The following is a 17,484-nucleotide window of genomic DNA, read 5'->3' as shown; positions in this document are numbered from 1 at the left end:
TTGTAATCATTACGTATTTATACATCAGTGTAGATACAGATACAAAGGTGTGTGGGTAGGACTACACCTATAGTATACAAATACATCTACACAGTTCTAGCCTTACATAGATGTATGGATGGGTAAATACGTTTATCTCTGCATACAGACATCAATGTGGTTCTATAGATACCAGTAGCTACACCTACAGAGCTGAAGGTATGTGGGTACGGGCACAGATAAACTGACAAGTCTGTATGTGCACACATGTAGAGAGTTGTGCTGCTTTTAATGTGTTATTTGTGAGAGACTCTGTGTGTGTATATACATACTCCTGTATTTATGTACATGCATGCACCCCCTCACCATGGGAGGGATACAAGTATGGCTGTAGCCACATACATGGTGGATAAACACACACAGGTGCAGGTCTGTAAACAACTGTCTAGTTCTGTGTTTAGTTGTGTGCAGATATAGGAAGGTGGGTGTATTAATGGATAGAGGCAAATACAGGTACGAGCAGGGATGTGTTTCTGTACAGAGAGAACAGAGATATCTACAGCTGTATCTGAATCACAGATGTGTATGTCCACATGTGTGCATAGGTGTATGGTTATAGGTCGAACTGTGAGTGCGGTCACAGAGCTAGGTGTTGATACAGATCTGTATGTACAAAGAGGTATGGACGTGTCTGTTTGCATTCAGGTGTGCATGTATAGACATGCAGCCATCTCAGTCTCTGCACAGGGGCATGGACACATCTGTGTGGGTACACACACAGCTGCAGAGGTTGTCTGTGTGTTGGGATGGACATTATGGATGTTGACCCCTGCACAGATGTGTCTGTAGGTACTGAGTGCTGGATGAAGAAGGGTGTGACTGTAGGGATGCAGGTGAAGGTAGATGCACACCCGTGCAGGCAGCTGTAGGGGTGTGTGTGTACGTACCCACACCCTTGCCCTGATCTGTGTGTGTGCTGATGGACGTGTTTCCTGTAAAGGCAGCTGGAGGCCCCTGTAGCCGGGGTCAGAGCCCACAGTGATGCCTAGAGCTGGGGCAGCCCCCTGTGCCAAACCTACCCTGGCCGTGTGTGCCTCCCCGCCGCCGCCCCCTCCTCCGGGCTGCAGCCCTGGCCGTGCTGGTGCTGGCGCCGGCGCGGTGACGCAGGCAGGGCAGAGGCCAGGGGCCGGGCGCAGGCTGGGGAACAGCTTCGTGTTGTCGGCCTCGTGGGCTACAGCACCCGCTCGCGGCCCCGCGCCCGCCGCCCTGGGGCAGCCACGCCGGGGTGGGAGCCGCACATGCAATGGGTCCCCGCGCCACGCCGGCGGCAACCGCGGCGCTGGGGCTCGGCCCGGCGCGCTCCCTGCCGGCGGCTGTCCCCGCGCCGCGGCCTCGCTGGGCAGACACAGTACGATGGTGCGGGGCAGCAGGGCGGGAGCGGCGGCTGTCGGCGCTCGGTGCAAACCACACTCCCCACTTTGCTCCAACGAAGCGTAAGCAAGCGAACGGGCGGCGAGGGCGGCAGCGCGCTGGGCCGCGCACGCTTAGGATCTGTAGTCCTTCTTGCTGTAGGGTTTGTTGCCCAGGATGCTATCGATCTCATGGACGATGGAAGACGACAGCTTCGGAAGGACCTGCGGGGACAGGGGTGCCGTTGGGAGCTGCTCGTGCCGCTGGTGTGTGCAGGACGATGCAGACACTGGTGCCACGTGGCCGTGCTGCTCTCGCCGCCTCCGCCCCCCGCCTTGGTGCTACCAGCCCCGGCCTGACGGCTGAGCGACCCACTTAGGGAAAGCTTAGGTTGGGCTCATCCCCTGCCTTGGCCTGGCAACACCTCAGCTCTGCAGCTTGGCTTTGGATCAAGCAACTCCCATGATTTTGGTTTCAAGCCAGGTTCACAAGTTCCTTTCCCCGCAGAGCACTTGCAGCAGTGCGTGTTGCCTGGCTGGGTGTCACAGGAGCGCGGGAGGTGCTGCCCTGTTAAAGCCCCCAAGCAGGGTCTGCTCGCTTCCCTGCAGCGATGCTGCAGCGTGGGACGGGGAGCACTGACCTGTATTGCTCCAATGTTCTCCATCAGCTGGTCGGCGTTGGAGGCCCCCAACAAGACGGAGCTGACGCCCTCGTTGCGCAGGCACCAGGCTGGGGCAGGAGGGAGAGCAGAGCCTGAGCGGGGCCCGGCCTCCCTACAGCCCCCCACATCCCCCCGGCCCCTTACCGATGGCCAGCTGGGGCAGGGTGCAGCCCAGGCGCTCGGCGATGGCCTGCAGCTCCTTCAGCTTCGCCTGCTGCCGCCGGCCCTCCTCGCTCAGGATCTTGTCCTTCAGCCACTGGTATCCCTGGGGGCAGGAGGGGGCTCAGCGGGGGTGTCACAGCGGGACTGGGCTGTACCAGGACCTGGCCCCGCTCCCAGCCCCACTCCCCTGGCTCTGCCCGTCCCCGCGTGACCTCCCTGGCCCCGGCTCACCTTCAGCGAGGCGCGGGAGTAGGGGGGGATCCCCCCGTCGTACTTCCCTGAGACGATGCCGCAGGCGAGCGGGGACCAGGTCATGGCTCCCACACCTGGGGCAGAGCAGAGTGGAGGTGAGGCCGCGGCGCAGAGCCCGGCCAGCCCCAGGGATCTGTGCTGTGCCTTGGGCTGGCTGCGGCAGCACCGGGCTTTGAGGGATCCCCTCCATACCTATCTTGTGGAAGAGCTCGGGGAGCTGCACCTCCACCTTCTCCCGCTGGAACATGTGGTACTCGGCTTGCTCGCAGATGGGCGGGATCAGGTTGAACTGCCGGGCCACCGAGTAGGCCTCCTGCGAAGAGCCGTGCCCTCAGCGCCGTGCCGCCCTCCCGAGCCCCCCGCCAGCCCCCCGAGCCCCCTGCAGCCGCCCAAACGTAATTAAGGCTCAAGTGCATCTGCAAGTGCTTGGCTCCTGACAGCTGCTGTCTAATTAAATCAGCGTCACCGGCGGCGCTGGGGCTGCTCCGCCACGGCTGCCCCCGGCCCCCCGGGCCCCTACCATGATCTCCATGGAGCTCCAGCGCGAGGTCCCCCAGTACATGGCCATCCCCTGGTTGATGACGTGGGTCATGGCTCGCACGGTCTCTGCCGGGAGGGAAGGGGAGAGCGGCAGGCGGGGGTTAGCGGGGGCAGAAGAGGCAGAAGGCAGCTCGGTCCCCAGCATTGGCGCAGGTTGTGCCTGCAGGATGCTTTCAGAAGGATGGGGATTGAGGGAGCAGCCACTTGGGACGTGCCGGGGCCCACGGCTGACCCTGGTGAGCTGCTGACAATGCCAGAGCTCTCCTGGCACCAGCTCCATGCCCCACAGGGTACCAGCACCACGCCTGGCACCGCTTCTGGGGACCACCTGAAAGCATCGCCCGTGCACCGACCCAGGAGATGGAGAGAGCCTCGTCCCCGTGGGGGTCTCTGGGGGAGCCGTCCCTGAGCCATGCGGGCTGGGGCAAGCCAAGGCAGGCAGTGGGGAGAGCGAGGGGCACGGGGCTCGTCTGTCCAGCACTGGAGTGTGCTCACAGCTGCCCTGGCAAGGAGGGACCCAGCTGCAGTCTCTGGCACCACTGCCAGGCGTGGCCATGGCCATGGCTCTTTGCTTTTTTGCCCTGTAAGTGCAGGAGAGTCTGACAGGGCTGGGGAGGTGCTGCTGCCTGTGCGTTTCCTGGCAGGCTTTGCTGGGGGTGGCAGGGACAGTGCTGGAATCACCAGGGAGCGGGGGTCCCGCCCCAGGAAATGCCCTGGGACGCAGGCAGCGGCCGGCGGGCAGAGTGCGGGCAGGGAGTACCTTCTACGATGAAAGTCCTGGACTTGGAGGAACTAAATGGGTCCCCTGGTGATAAAAGAGAGATTTAGAGAGAGCAGAGTCGGCCGCTGCCGGCAGAGCAGAGCGAGCGGCTCACAGGGACGGGGCAGCGACCCGCCGCCGCGCCACCGACCCCCCCGGTGCCGGGCTGGGGGTGGCAGAGGCTTAACCACAGCGCAGGCTGACCGTGGCGGCGGAGAAGCAGCTGCTGCTCAGGAAGTAAAAATGCCCTTGAGACAAAAGCCTGGCGCAAACCAACCGTGACAGCGACAGAAGGCGGCCGGCAGGACCGCGGCGCGGCACCCACCTTCCATCGGCGTGTTGGGGTCGGGCCGGTTGGCGAACACCACATCCACATACTCCAGCTGCAGCCGCTCCAGCGACGCCTTCAGACCTGTGGCCCCGACGGGATTGTCAGGCACGGGAGGCTTTGTGCCGCTGGCCGGGGGTCAGCTGGCACGGGCATGGCCTGGCACTGGTGCCTGGCCACTGTCCCTACCTTCTATGATGTGCTTTCGGGACAGTCCCCTCTCCGTCTCGGCCCTGGAAGAAGAAAGGCGTGTGAGAGCCTGGCACGCTGCGGCTGCTCTGCTGTGGGGTGGATGCTACCTACTTTCCTCCCCAGAAGATTTTGGTTGTGATCACCAGGCTGGACCGTCTGTAGGGAGAAAGAGAGAGTCACCAGCAGCAGCGCCCGCAGAGCCCCATGTGCCTGCTCCCTGCACACTGGGATTTGTGCCTGTGGCTGCTCCACCAGTTTTCCCCAGCCCAGAGGAGAGAAGTCCAGCTTACCTCCACCCTTTCTTCTTGATGATGTTCCCCAGCACCACTTCAGCCCTACAAGGGAAGGGATGTCATCTGCTGTGGCCGTGGGGAGCTGTAGCAGCCGTCAGCCCCCTCCCAGCAGCCAGTTCGCAGTCAACAGACCCGAGAGGCTCCTGGTGCTGCCATGGCTCGGAGGGGCCGGAGGCCGGGGCGCAGGGTGAGGCCCCTCGTGCCGCCGCTGCAGTGTGGTACCTACTTGCCGGCGGCGTAGACTTCTGCCGTGTCGAAGAGATTAATGCCATTGTCATAAGCCAAAGTCATCAGCTGCTCTGCCATCTGTGAGGGGAGAGCAGGGAGGGTCAGTGAAGGGGGCAGCCGAGAGCCGGAGCCTGGAGGCACTGGTGAGCTCTGGAACACCACATACAGCAAGCCCCGGCCCCGGCCCTGCCCTGATTCGCTGGAGGCACCATCCTTACCTCATCTGTGATTTGCCCTCCAAACGTCACCCATGTCCCTGCAGAGAGAGTGCACACACGGTGAGTGTGGTGAGCACCGAATGCTGTTGCCCCGAGCCCCCGGCCACCCACCCCGGCTCCCCCGGCACAGCCCTGGCACACAGTGGCTGCAGTTGGCCCTGCCACGTGTGGCACAGCGCTCCCGGCACAGCCTGGTCACTTCATGTCACATTGGAGGAGAGAGAAAATCATTTGACAACTTCTGAGCCGTGTCCCAAAACTGCCACTGGGCCAGAGGAAAACCCTCGGCAAAGCTTCGCTGGAGCAGGTGAGGGCACCCTCGCCAGCAGCAGCCCCGGGACAGGAGCCGCGCAGGGACCCTGGCACTTACCTAGGCCCAGGCAGGACACGCGCAGCCCCGACTTCCCGAGGTTCCTGGAAGACAGAGACTCCTTAGGAAAGCCCCTGGAAAGGCTCAAACCGCTGTCTCATGCATCTGTGTGCCCCCGGGTGCCGTCTGCAGAGGCCATCCCCAGTCTCCATCCCCATCCCTGCCTGGGATGGTCTGGTGGCAAGGGCTTCCTCCAACTGACCCAAAGGCCCTCCCCAGCCGGGCATGCCGCAGCTGTGCCGTGGTGCTGCTTCCCTCACACACAGATACCGCCGCACCCGTCGCGCTGAGAGTGGCCGTGGGCAGTGACCTTATTGCAGGGGCTCCCTGGGCTGAGGCCGTGGTTCCCAGCTCCCCTGACTGTGCTGCCAGCATGGAGGGCCGGGGCAGGAGCAGGGGCAGATGGCACACCCACGGGCAGGCCCCGAGCATCCCACCCACGGCCTGAGCTGTGCCCGTTCTCTGTGGGGTGGCACAGGGGAGCAGGGGGCTGGAGCTGGGACAGGGTGCTGGTGAGCAGAGCGGCGTCCCAGAGAAATGGAGCATCCCCTGAAAAAGTGGCTGGCACCAGAAGCCAGAGAACAGCTTTAGGGAAGGGGGCCGGGCTGGCAGCCGCCTTCGCCGCGGTGATGGGGAGCCAGTTTCTCGTTAGAAATGACAAAGGCTCCAGAAACGAGTGTTAAAATAAATAAAGTGTAGGTGAGGCGCGGCAGCTCGCGCGGGCGTCGCGTAGCAACCGCCAAGCACCCGCACGGCACCGGGACCGGGACCAGCCAAGGCACCGCCGGCACCGGCACCGGGACCAGCCAAGGCACCGCCAGCACGGGCACCAGGAGCGGCCACAACCCTGCCAGACCGCGCGTCCTCCTCCCGCACTGCCGCCTCACTTCCCAGCCTCCGGAGCGCGGGCGCTCCCCGCCACGGTGGGCTTCTGGTGCTTTGCGGGGTCTGGAGCTGCTCAGGGCTGCCCCAGAGCCCTCCCCGGTGCCCGGGCAGAGGGTGCAGCTGGTTTGGATGATGATGGTGGGTGACAGTTGTGCTCGTCCCCACGCGCTGCTGGCCCCAGGCGCTTTGTGCCTGTCACATCAGGGGCACACGGTGGCTCTCAGATGGGCCGTGGGCGCAGGGTCCCTGGGGCACCCCCGTCCTGGGGGGGGAAGGCCCCAGTGCTCTGCTTCAATGGCAGGGTCGTGGAGTGTGTTAACCCTGCGGGTGCTGGCCGAGGGGCACAGCGTGCCCTTCCTTCCCAGACCCACCATGGGTGGCCGAGGGCTGCATCCCGGCGACAGCCTCGCGCACGCTTCGCTGGGCGGCGGGTCCCCGGCCGCGGTGCCATGGCAGCCCCGGGATTAGCGCACACTGCAACTCTCAAAGCCCCGGCTCAGCGGGCACCGGGGATGCTGCTAATCCTGCCCCCAATTTTAAGGCCCCTTTCACCTGATCAAAGCCGCACTGAGAAGGGACAGCAGCAAGCAGCAGGACGGGGTGCGCAGTCTGCACTTCTAGCACCGAGAAAGCGCGGAGCAGGAGGCAAGTGGGGGATTTGGGACCCCGGCCCCCCGGCCCCCCCAGCCCCCCCGAGTTCGGTGAGGGGACGAGGATCTGCCGAGCGCTCTCCCTGCCCCGGCAACGGGCTCCTACCGGAATTTCATCCCCGTCTGCTTGACGCTGGAGTCGCTGGAGGAGGGGGCGTTCTGCACCGAGAGCTGCCCCAGGCTGCGGGCCACCATGGCCACTGCCCGGAACTTGCCGCGAGTGCCGAGGCTGGGGCTGCCGGCATTCTGCCGGTTCAGGCGGTCCTCCGCGCTCCGGCTCTTGATGCTGTGCTCGGAGCACACAAAGGAGACCTGCATGCTGCTCGGGCGGGCAGCCGCGCCAGCTGCCTAAATTTAGCCGGCGCCCCGAGCGAGGAGGGGAGCTCCTCCCGCACGCCCGCGCCGACGCTCCGCCAACGTGACGGCGGGGGGCTGCGAGGCGGCGGGCACGCAGCCGGCTCCCGGCAGCCCTCCTGCCCTCAATATTTGATGAGCTCAGGAAGCGAGAAAGCGGCGCCCAGGCAGGTGGGGGGCGGGAGGGGGGAGCTTTGCCGCGGGAGCCCTCTGAGGGCATCCCTGCGGGCGGCACTCACAGCACAGCCCGAGACAGCCCAGCCCAGCCCAGGACAGCCCAGCATCCCTCCTCTCGGGTGGATGCGAGTCCCAAATCAAACCCTGCTCCCTGCGTGATTCCGGAGCGAGTGTGCAGGCAGCGCCGGTGCCACTGGCTCTCACAGCTGGCGGTTTGCTGAAGCCAGACTGGTTGCTCTCCCTGGGGCCGTGGCCCCAGAGGTGTGTCCCCCGAATTTCTCCCAGCACAAGCTGAGCAGATGGAGGCAAACCCCAGCCCAGCATCTCCTGCTGTGGGAGGGCCATGAACTGGCTGTGCTGTGGCGGCGTTTCGCTGCCAGTGCCCATCGAGCCCGGGGGGAGCGGGGCTGGGGCTGGGGCTGGAGCTGTGCTGGCGGGGGACATTGCGCATGTTCGGGCCTGACCTAATGAGAAGTCTTGTAATCTGCTCTGCTTCCCTCTGCCACAAAGCTCCTTAGCAGGGTAATCCTGCAGCACCAGCCCCGGGGCGGGGGGGACCCGGCAGCAATCACAGCTCCCTGCACAAGGAGAAGCCCCAGAGAGTTTGGAGGCAGTGGGCCCATGCCCGGAGCACCGCTGGGGCTGCCTGTGCCCATCAGCCTCTCCCCATCAATAAATAACCGCCCCATGAATATTAGATGGGCTCTTGCCACCGTGTAAATGTTACCTCTGTCACTGTGAGCCAGGGGAACCTGACCCGCCGTGCGGCACAGTGGGAGCCAGCAGAGCTGCTGGGCCCAGGGGCTTTGCTGCTGTGGGGGAGCGAGGGGCCCCCCTGCATTTTCACAGTGGGGGACAGTTGCTGTCCCAGCCCCAGTGCTCCTGGCCCAAATCCCAGTGGGGTTATTGGGGCGCCTGGCCCCACGCCCCATCGCGTGCGGTGCTGGGGGAGAGGGGGAGGGATGTGCTGGGAAAACCAGGGATGTGCTGATGGCTCTGGCTGCTCTGTGTGTCCTCCCCAGCACAGCTGGGTGACGAGGAGGACAAAAGTCACCTGAAACCCCGAGACGCTAAGCCCAGGACTCACATGCAAAATTAATAGGGCACTGGCTCAGTACCAGACGCTTGCCCAGGGGATCGGGCACCTCGGCCCTGGTTCGCTCCGGCTGCCTGCCACTCAAAAGCTTTGGCAACGGCCCGACAGCAACAGGGAAGAGCGAGGGAGCATATCAAAGACCATCAGGCAAGCAAGAGGTCACGGCGCTGACCTGCTGCAGCCCTTTCTGCTCACGCCACGCGAGATCTCCCGTCACGACCAGGGCACCGGCTCCTCCCGACCCCGGCACCACCCAGGGACTCCGGCAAAACCCTGCGGGCCAGGCCCTTCCGTGGTGAGGTGTGGAACCGGCGCTGAGCAGCACCCCCTGCTCTGTGCCTGCAGCCGGGGCCGGGCGCTGCCTTACCTGTACCTCATGCCGGTGGTGCGGGCGGTGCTGTCGGCCAGGGACAGCCCGTGCATCCGCAGGAACTCCTCCAGCGTCTTGGCCCGCGCCGCCGCGCGCACGTCCCGCAGCCGCCGCAGCTCCAGCCCGTCCGCTGGCCGGGGGGCCGGCGGCAGCCCCCACTCGGGAGGGTGCCGGCTGGCCACGCTGCGCAGGCTCTCGCTGTACGTCATGGAGAGCATCCCGCCGCCCCAGGCTGGGCCCCGCAGCACGGCCCCAACGCCGGCCGCTCAGCGATGCTACAGAGAGAGCTGGGAGAGCGTCCCACCGCGTGCCGGGCTCTGATACCGTCCACACATGGGCCCTGCCCGCGCTGCTGGAGCTGTGGCACCTGCCCAGGCAAGGACCTGCGGCATGGGGAGGGCAGAGCGGGGGCCCTGGCAAAGCCGGTCGCTTCAGCAGAGCAAAGCCTTGGCCTTGGGGAAGCCGGAGAGCGAAGGAAGGGCGAGGGTGGCTGTGCGGCGGCAAGGGACGAGGCGCTGCGCTTGGGTGAGCAGCGAGGGGCTGCTGGGACTCCCCTGGCTGGGCTGGCAGCGGTTTGCAGCCCTGTGAGGGATGTGGTGGGCTCCGGCTCGGGCGGGCGAGAGGCGGCACAAGCGCCGCCAGTGAGAATCCGGCACCGTGTGCCGGGGAGTAGGAGAGGTCAGGACAGCAAAGGTGCTGCCATGGGGCTCCCTGGGGAGGGTGGGCATCCGCAGAGGGGCTGCAGCAGGCTGCCGCAACTTGCACCTCCAGCCACGCTCTCCCCCACCGCCGTGACCTCCTGAAATATCTGCTGCAGAGCTGGGCTGCTCGCAGGCCGGGGCGTGAGCCGCCTCTACGGCTGGGACCGCGCCGGTGGGGGCACCGGCATCGATTGCCCACCGGTCCCTGCAGCGTCCCTCGCGCTCGGTGTCTGAAGGAGGGAGTGGGGATCGGGGCCAAAGGCACGGCGCCGGTATCAGGCTCCGGATGGGCTCCCGACGGGTGTTTTGTTTCCCTGTGAAGCTCAGATTTACAGTAGCCGGAGCCAAAAGCAAAGTGCCCGTTCCCACTGAGGTGTGACCTCAAGAAAAGAGAAGAAAACGCAGAAGATGGGAGCAGCAGCTCCTGTGGGTGACTGAGAGCCCCAGGGGCTCCCTGCTGGGTGTGGGTGCAGCTCCCGGCCCTGGGGGGATCCCCTTGGTACTGGGGGGGATCCCCTTGTTCCCGGGGGAATCTCCTTGCCTGATAGTGTCTGTGCTGCTCTATGGCTTCACTGCAGTGCCGTGGCTGCAGACAGTGGAGCTGGGATTTGGTCTGTGCTGCTTTGAGGAACAGGGTGGGAATCCACCAGCCTCCTCATTTTGGTTTTTGGCTGAGCACCGTTACGGGGCAGTGGAGGGAGCGCAAAGGTGGGGGGTTCATCCGTGGGCTGTTCGTCAGCAGAAATCCTGTTGCCGGTGTGAGAAGCAGCAGGGTGGCAGAAGCTGCTGAAGCCCGTGGAGCTGCCGAAGCCCATGCAGCACCGAGCCCGAGCAGGAGCGGCCGTGTGTCAGGGCAGGAGCGGGGATGGGATGGGATGGGACAGGGATGGACGGGCTGGAGGCGCCACAGGGGCACAAGCGGAGCAGGGCGAGTGCTCGGGGAGGCTCCGTGCAGCTCGGCGTGCCAAGCTGGGGACTCGTTGCCCCCGACAAGCTGCCTAAAACCAGAAAGACCCCAACCCCCAAACGAAAACCTCCCGAAGCCACCAAATCCCGAGTCGGCCTGCTGCCGTGGGCTGCAGCACCGCCGTGCCCGGCCCCGCTCGCCGCCCCCACTCACCCGCGTGCCGGGGACGCTGCTCGCCGACAGCAGAGCCCCGGCAGCCACCGGCGGCTTTAAGGGCCGCGGCGGACGGGTTTTTTTGCATTAGGGGAGTGTCGGCGCTTGGCATCCAAAGCAATTGGCGCTGCGGCGGCCCCCCGAGCCCAGCGTTCTCACCGCGCTCCATTAGCCCTATTAGGGGATTTTCTTCCTGGCGAAGGGGAGCTAAATTATTCATGGCTGCGCCACTAAAAGCCTGGGGATGGGCGGCTGCTCTCTCAACGCTGGCATCGCTGCCACTGCCCACAGCCGGCCCTCGCCCTGCAGCCACAGGTCCCGCACCAGCGGCATGCGGGGTCGGGGGGACGGCCGGGGCACTGGGGCCATGGGGAACGGAGCCAGTCCCTGCAGCCCTCCTGTGGGACTGAAACATGGGGCTCCTCCAGGCAGGAGCCCCGAAACAGAGCCAGGTGATGGACACTGGCGGCAGCTTCCTCTGGGCAAGCTGCTTCCTGCAGGCAGCTGGGCCTGGAGAGCCCCCCACACTGGATGTGCCCCATGGTTCAAGGTGCAGGACAGGCCTGGCCCCTCTGGCAGCCAAAACCCACCCCTGGCTCAGGCTTGGCTGTGCTGGCAGTGCCACATTGCTGGGACAGGCACACTTGCTGTGCCACCAGGCCCCCCCAGTTCTGGCCAGCCTCTCCTCGTCCTGCTACGTGTGGGGACAGAGCGGGGAGGCCATAGCTCCCTTGGAGCAGCCCCATCCCCTGTCCCACTGTAGCTGAGCCAGACCCGTCCCAGCACTGTGGGGCTGCTGCAGCCCTGGCACAGCATGTGGGGGAAAGTGCCGCCTCTGCTTGTGATGGTAAAAGGGGGGAAGCGCTGCCTCGGTACCACTTAACAACACTCCTCCTAATGGAAGGAGCAGCAGCACAGCTGGCTGGGTTCCTGAGGCTGCCCCTGGGAGAAGCCAGCGCGCTCTTCCTGGCACAGCACGGTGCAGGCTGCTCCCTTCTGCCAAGCCCAGCCCTGCACCCCGTGGTGGTTGCCCCGCGGCATCCTGCCGGCCACACTCCGTAGCTTGTGCCGCCCAGCAGGGCCAGCCCCCAGCTGCCCAGCCACACCGGCGCGGTGCCCACGTCGCGCTGCCAAACCCGCGCGGTGCCGCGCCGGCGATGCCCACCCCGCACGGACGGGCTGCACAGAGGGGACGAGCCGGGTTACCTGTAGAACTGGAGCTGGCGCTTGGGGCTCCCATACCTCGCGCTTCCGACAGCAAAGGGGAGAAAGAAGAAAGATGCCACAAGCCCCGTTAGAAAGGAGGAGTGGTGCCGAGCAGCAGCGCCGGAGGCCGCGGGGAGGGGTCGGTGGTGCCCACTGAATGCACCCACCCTTCCCAGAACAGGCACTGGCACCCCAACCCGGTTCTGTGCAGCCCTGCGGTGCCGTGTGCTGGGGTGGTTTTGGGGTTTGAGGCACCGCCGAGCCCCCCAGTGCCCCCCGCGCCCTTACCTGTAAATCATCCCTGGGGAGCCCGTCTGCCGCAGCGAGAGTCGCGCTGGGGAGTCAGTGGTGGATTCGGGATACATGGAGCCAGCCCGGGCTCCCTGGAGCCGCTCACCGCCTCACCCCTGCACAGGGGAAGAGGGAAAGAGGAAGAAACGGGGGTGTTTGGTGCACGCGCATGACAATGCTTCCTGTTGCTTGTAAGCCGGATGGGCACGGGCACGGCAGCCCTGCCAGCCCCAGGCCCCAGGGCTCCCACCCTCACCCAGCTGCTCCCCAACTCCCCTGCTCCTGCCCTGTGCTGCCAACTCCCCAGCTCAGTTGCCCTTCCCAAGCTTCTGGGGCTCCCAGGGAGGACGGAGCGGGGCTGCGTGCTGCCCACCTCACTGCCCACCTCGCTGCCTGCCTGGCAGCCATGGGAGGCAAGCAGAGTATGCCATGGGGCAACCCAGCTGCAGCAGCTGCACTAACCCACGCCAGGGAGATCTTACAACATGTCAGGAAATGGTGAAGAAACGCGGGCCTGAGAAAAGAAACTTTGTGCTGGTGTTTAACACTAAGCAGCCCCCGGGGGCTCCCTCTGCAGGGGGCAGGCCAAGGGAAGGAATATAGCAGGGCTTAGGGGCATCTGGCACGACTCCCAGGGAGCTGTGCTCCTGCTCCCACTCCCCATCCAGCAACACAGTCAGCAGTTTTCAGTTTCTCAGAAAACCACAACAGCTCCCTCAAAACAGACTCATTTTTAAATTTAAACCATCTTTCCTTAGGCCACCGTGACACTGCAGGTCACGAGCTGCTTTTTGCCCTAGATGAGCACTCAGAGATCTCTGGGCTCCTTCCTCAGCTGCCCTGGGCACAGTGTGCTCATGTCCTGGCACGCGTCCTGCCTGCATCCTGGCATGGCACGCTGCATCCTGCATCCCTCCCGCATCCCAGCACGCTGTGCCTGTGTGTTGCAGCGCCTGCATCCCAGCAGGGTCATGCCTGCATCCTGCAGCTCTGCCACTTCCCACCTCCCTCCTGCATCCTGTCCCGGCGTGCTGCATCCCGCATCCCTCCCGCATCCCGGCCGCGCGCCTGCATCCCGGCACAGCCCCTGCAGCCCACGCAGCCCAATGGCAGCGGCTGCGGCAGCCCAGCCCGTCCCTGCGGAGCCTCCTGCCCGCCCACCGCAGCCCCTGGCCCCGGAGCAGCCCCAGTGCAGGGCCCGGGCTCCGTCCTCCCTGGAGCCCTGCAGGGACGCAGCCACGGCGAGGCTGGACATGAGGCAGACTCCATCAAGCCGTGTTTATTGTTGAGAGGACGGGAGGGAGCTGCTCTCCGCAGCCCCTGCGCTGCTGAGCTGCACCCAAGCAGGACCTGCCAAGCCCCAGAGCCCCTACCACTGAGCAGCTGCCACCCGCAGCCACCAGCCCAGGCACCTCTGGCACGCTCCTGCAGCTCCCTTCATGCCCACCTAGTGTCACTTTAAGCGAGCTGGGGGCTTCCTGTGGGACAGACAGCCAGACCCCCTGCCCCAGCCGGGTGCCTTCTGTGGCAGCACTGCCACAAATCAGGTCCCAATGCACTGCAGGGCTTGGGACTGGCCCTGTTTGTGCATCTGGGGGATCTGTGGTGCCACGAGCTCTGCCATGAGCTCAGCTCTCTGCAGTTTTCAGCAGGACCAAGGCCCCTCATCCGTTACCTCGTGGTAATGTTGGGGGACTGAGTGCGGCAGCATTGGAGGAACTTTGCCGGGAGGCACTGCTGGAGCATCAGCACATGGAGCAGGGGTCCGAGACCCAAGGAGCCACAACATCCCAGCGCCTGAGGCCAGCCCTCCTCTCTGGGTCCCCAGAGCCAAAGGCACTGCTGAAAGCCCAGTCCCCTCTGTACCAGTAGTTTGGTGCTTCCCTGAGACCACTCCTGCACTTTTGGCTTCCTGGTGGCAAAACTCAGCTGTGAGTTTCTGCAGGGCAATGCACGGGAAGGGAAGAAAAGTGTTTTCCTCACAGCCTCCCAAACACACTGAGGTCGGAGCAAGAGGTGAAGCTGCAGATGGGATTAATTTGGCTATAGGGACAAAGCTGTGCCCCTGAGGGCAGGGGAGCTGCGGGACCCCCTCCCCTGGCACGGCAGCATCCTTGCTGTCTGCTCAGGGAAGGGACACAGGGGAGATGGTGAAATATAGGAGTACCCATCCCCTTATTTCAACTCCCTTTTTTACTGGGTTTGCAAACAGCACCCTCAGCAAATTCCCCCCCAACGCACCACGGGGAAGGTGACTTTAGTGCAATTACTCACGCTGCCCTGCTCTGCCTGGCGAGTGGCTTTCCCCCTGCTACCTCCTGCCGTCACCTCCCTGTCCATGCCCCGCGCCGGGTCCCCTGCGCCCGGCCCCCCGCCCGCGGCACCGGCGCTGCGGGATCCGCAGAGCAGCAGCCCTGCCCCTTCCCTGTGCCCGGGGAGGGCTCTGCTGCAGAGCAGCGCCGTGTCCCCTGCGTTCCCCCCGCCTGCCACCGCGCCGCGGCTCCCTCCGGCCGCCGCCGGGGCTGTTTACAAGCCGGTCGTTAGGAGCAGGGCCGCGGCAGGCGCTGGGGCGGCTGCGGCACGCCAGGCTGCCTGTGATGGTGCTGTGCATGCCGAGGCAATGACACAGCCCAAAACCACAGGGGACGCGTCAGATGGGGTTATTGCTGCTTCGCCGTCACGTACGCCAGCACAGCAGCGCCGGGTCCGCCAGGCCGCCGAGCACCCGCGGGTCCCCGAGGTGCAGCTCCGCCAGTGCGTGCCCCTTCCCCAGCAGGGAAGCTCTGTCCCCACTGCGCCGCGGCTGCCGGCCGGGCACAGCCGACCGCCGCCGGCAGCACCGCCGAGCAGCCCGGCACCCACCTACCTGGCTCCGGTGCTCCAAGGGAGCTGCGCCGTCAGGAACCAAAAAGCCAGGAGAGAAAAGCCGAGCTGGCAGCAGAGCTGGAGGCTCTGCAGGTTCCAGAAAGCGTGTGCTGGTGCAGAGCGGCTGTGGCTGCCGGAGGAAAACGCAGCCAGCGCCGGTTCCTACCCCATTCCCGCTCCGTCCCTGGGAAGAGGCGTCTGGCGGCCGGGGGGACGCCGAGCGCCCGGCAGCCCGGGATGCGGCAGCACCCAGCGACGCTGCAGAGCCCTCCCTGGGCTCTCACATCCTGACTCGGCAAGTTTGGCTCCGCCGGTGGCGTGCGGCCGTGGCGTGCAGCCCGCTCCCCGATCCCACCGGTGCTTTAACCATGTCGCTGCCGCAGCCCGGCCCCGGCAGCGTGTGTGGGCGAGCGAGTGGCTGCCAGCCGGCGCTGGCTGCCCCTGCGCAGCTCGGCGAGGGGAGGCTCCTGCCGTGCCCGCGGGGAGTCTGGAGCTGGACATTGCCATCATCAGATGGTTTTAGCATCATGCTGGGCTTTTTTCCTTAAGAAGTGAGAGAAGGGCATGTGCAGGCAGTGCTGTGGGGCTGCCGCCCGGCCCCACCACCGCGTCCCACCAGATCACCGCCCGTCCTCCACACGTGCTAACTGCGCCTTGTCAGTGGCCTTTGCTTTTTGGCTATCTTGGGCGAAAAACCCACCCTGGAGCAGGGACACCGGGTAACCGGCAGCAGCGCAGCACCGTCCCCCCCACTGCACCTCGTTTCACATGACAACCCGAGGCCAGGCCAGCAGAACGGGGTCAGTGTTTTGGAAATGCACCACAGCACACTTTTCATTTCTAAGTTAGGAAAATCCCATCCTTCTCCATCCACCAAGTCCTGCTCGGCCCCGCAGCAGCATCCTCCTCTGCTTCCCCTGCCCTCCCAGCATGGTCCAGCCAGCCCTGGACCAGCAAGCACAGTGCCTGCTCCGTGCCACACTGGCACTGATGGGGATCTGCTCGGCAGCACTGGGGCGAGGGATCCCCGCGGGTCATCTGCGTCCCATGCCACAGCAGCTCTGGGGAAGGCCACCCGCCCTGTCCCACCTTCCCGCTCCCGGCACGGCGGCGGCTTTGCTGCCCCAGCAGATGGTGCCACGCGTGTGCCGCGTCGTTGTGCTCTGGCAGCACCGTGTGCCCCATGCCCGGCCCCGCACGCCGAGGGCAGGAGGCGATGGCTGGCACTGCCACCCTCCTCATCAAACCAATAGCTATAAATAATTATAACAGCATCTCTCCCCATTAGCGACTGCGAGCAGAGGCGTTTCTCATTAACCAGCCGAAAAATCACTGCATGTATGCAACGTGTGTGTGTGTGTGTGTGTATCTACACATGCAACGTGTGTTGGCCAGCCTGCCTGCTCTGGCACTCGCCCATGTTGCTGCACCGCGGCTCACAGCGATACTTTTGGAAGAAGCCCATGGCTTTTGGGAAGCTGGCTGGACACCTGCCCCACGCAGAGCTGGTGGCAACCTGGGCTTGCCTTGAGCGGTGCCGAGCTTGGCTCTGCTCCTCTACTGAGAGGCTCTCACCAACAGTCCCAGGATGCCTGCGCTGACCATGATGGCACGGTGTCTGGCCACTGGCTGAGTGGCCACAGGACCAGTGGAGCTTCCTGATCTCAGGGAGCGGGCCAGCCAAGGAGACCCCTGAGTGTTGGCCCAGTCGATGGGGCAGCGCTGGCAGTGGTGGCATGGCAGGTGGCTGCCATGTTGGTTGACGAAGCCACCGTCTGCTGTAGGAAACATGACCATTTTGTCTCCACTGTGCCAAAGCGGCTTGGAAATCAGGGGAAGGTGTTTGGGGGAAAACCCTACACTGACGTCCTCCCGCGGACAGGTCTGACGGCACCGCGGTTACCGGGTGCTGAGCGCCTGTGCCACCAGCGCAGCGTTAACGGGCCGCTCGGGGGGCTGCGGGGCGCGGGCACGGCGGCGGCTGCGCGCGGCACCCCCAGCACCGGCCGCCGGTAACGCCGGGAGGATGCCCGGGGAATCGCAGCCGTCCCTCCGCGGGAAGGGGCACTGGCAGCCCCGCGCAGCCGTCCCCGCCGCTCCCGCAGCGCCGGCCCGGCGCCGGGGACGGGCGTGCGGTGGCGTGGCCTTGCTGTAGCTCAGCCCGCGGCCATGCCCGGCTGCATCGCCTTCCTCAGGGCTCCCTCCCCCGCGCCCCCCGCGCCCCCCGCGCCCCCGGCCCCGGCCCCGGCCCCGCACCTGCCCGCCGGCCGCTGCTCCCCGCGCTCCGCCGCGGCGCCCTCGTGGGGGGCAGGCCCCGCCCCGCCCCGCCCCGCCCCGCCGCCGCCCATTGGCCGCGCCGCCCGCCGCATGCAAATG

At 65.4% G+C, this 17,484-nt stretch overlaps 1 protein-coding gene across 4 annotated transcripts; it reads right to left on the bottom strand.

Moving 5' to 3' along the window:
- Positions 1 to 249: 249 nt before the first annotated feature.
- Positions 250 to 17,423, bottom strand: KCNAB2 (potassium voltage-gated channel subfamily A regulatory beta subunit 2). Of its 4 annotated transcripts, none has more exons than XM_062012836.1 (16): positions 17,365 to 17,423; positions 12,241 to 12,359; positions 11,953 to 11,994; positions 5,394 to 5,437; positions 5,024 to 5,061; positions 4,804 to 4,883; positions 4,575 to 4,619; positions 4,396 to 4,440; positions 4,282 to 4,325; positions 4,090 to 4,176; positions 2,985 to 3,070; positions 2,657 to 2,777; positions 2,444 to 2,538; positions 2,195 to 2,315; positions 2,030 to 2,118; positions 250 to 1,613 (listed from the first exon to the last, which is right to left on the bottom strand). In XM_062012836.1, exons 2-16 carry the CDS (start codon positions 12,315 to 12,317, stop codon positions 1,524 to 1,526), a joined length of 1,104 nt encoding a protein of 367 aa, XP_061868820.1. In that variant the 5' UTR covers positions 12,318 to 12,359; positions 17,365 to 17,423; the 3' UTR covers positions 250 to 1,523. The 4 variants fall into 4 exon arrangements, with proteins under 4 accessions (XP_061868820.1, XP_061868822.1, XP_061868823.1 ...); XM_062012838.1 differs by lacking the exon at positions 17,365 to 17,423 and adding an exon at positions 15,110 to 15,188; XM_062012839.1 differs by lacking the exon at positions 11,953 to 11,994.
- Between the last annotated feature and the right edge of the window lie 61 nt (positions 17,424 to 17,484).

Source organism: Colius striatus, chromosome 21, assembly GCF_028858725.1.
Source record: "Colius striatus isolate bColStr4 chromosome 21, bColStr4.1.hap1, whole genome shotgun sequence".
NCBI classification, from domain to species: Eukaryota; Metazoa; Chordata; class Aves; order Coliiformes; family Coliidae; genus Colius; species Colius striatus.
The sequence above is the reverse complement of the archived record's forward strand: the minus strand, read 5'-3'. Positions and strand labels throughout refer to the sequence as shown.

Coding starts and splice junctions, on each gene's coding strand:
- KCNAB2 (XM_062012840.1), bottom strand. CDS start 7,246: ATGCAGGTCTCCTTTGTGTGCTCCGAGCACAGCATCAAGAGCCGGAGC. Junction 3,071..4,089: donor CCCCAACACGCCGATGGAAG/GTGGGTGCCGCG, acceptor CCCTCCCGGCAG/AGACCGTGCGAGCCATGACC. Junction 2,316..2,443: donor ACTCCCGCGCCTCGCTGAAG/GTGAGCCGGGGC, acceptor TCCTGCCCCCAG/GGATACCAGTGGCTGAAGGA.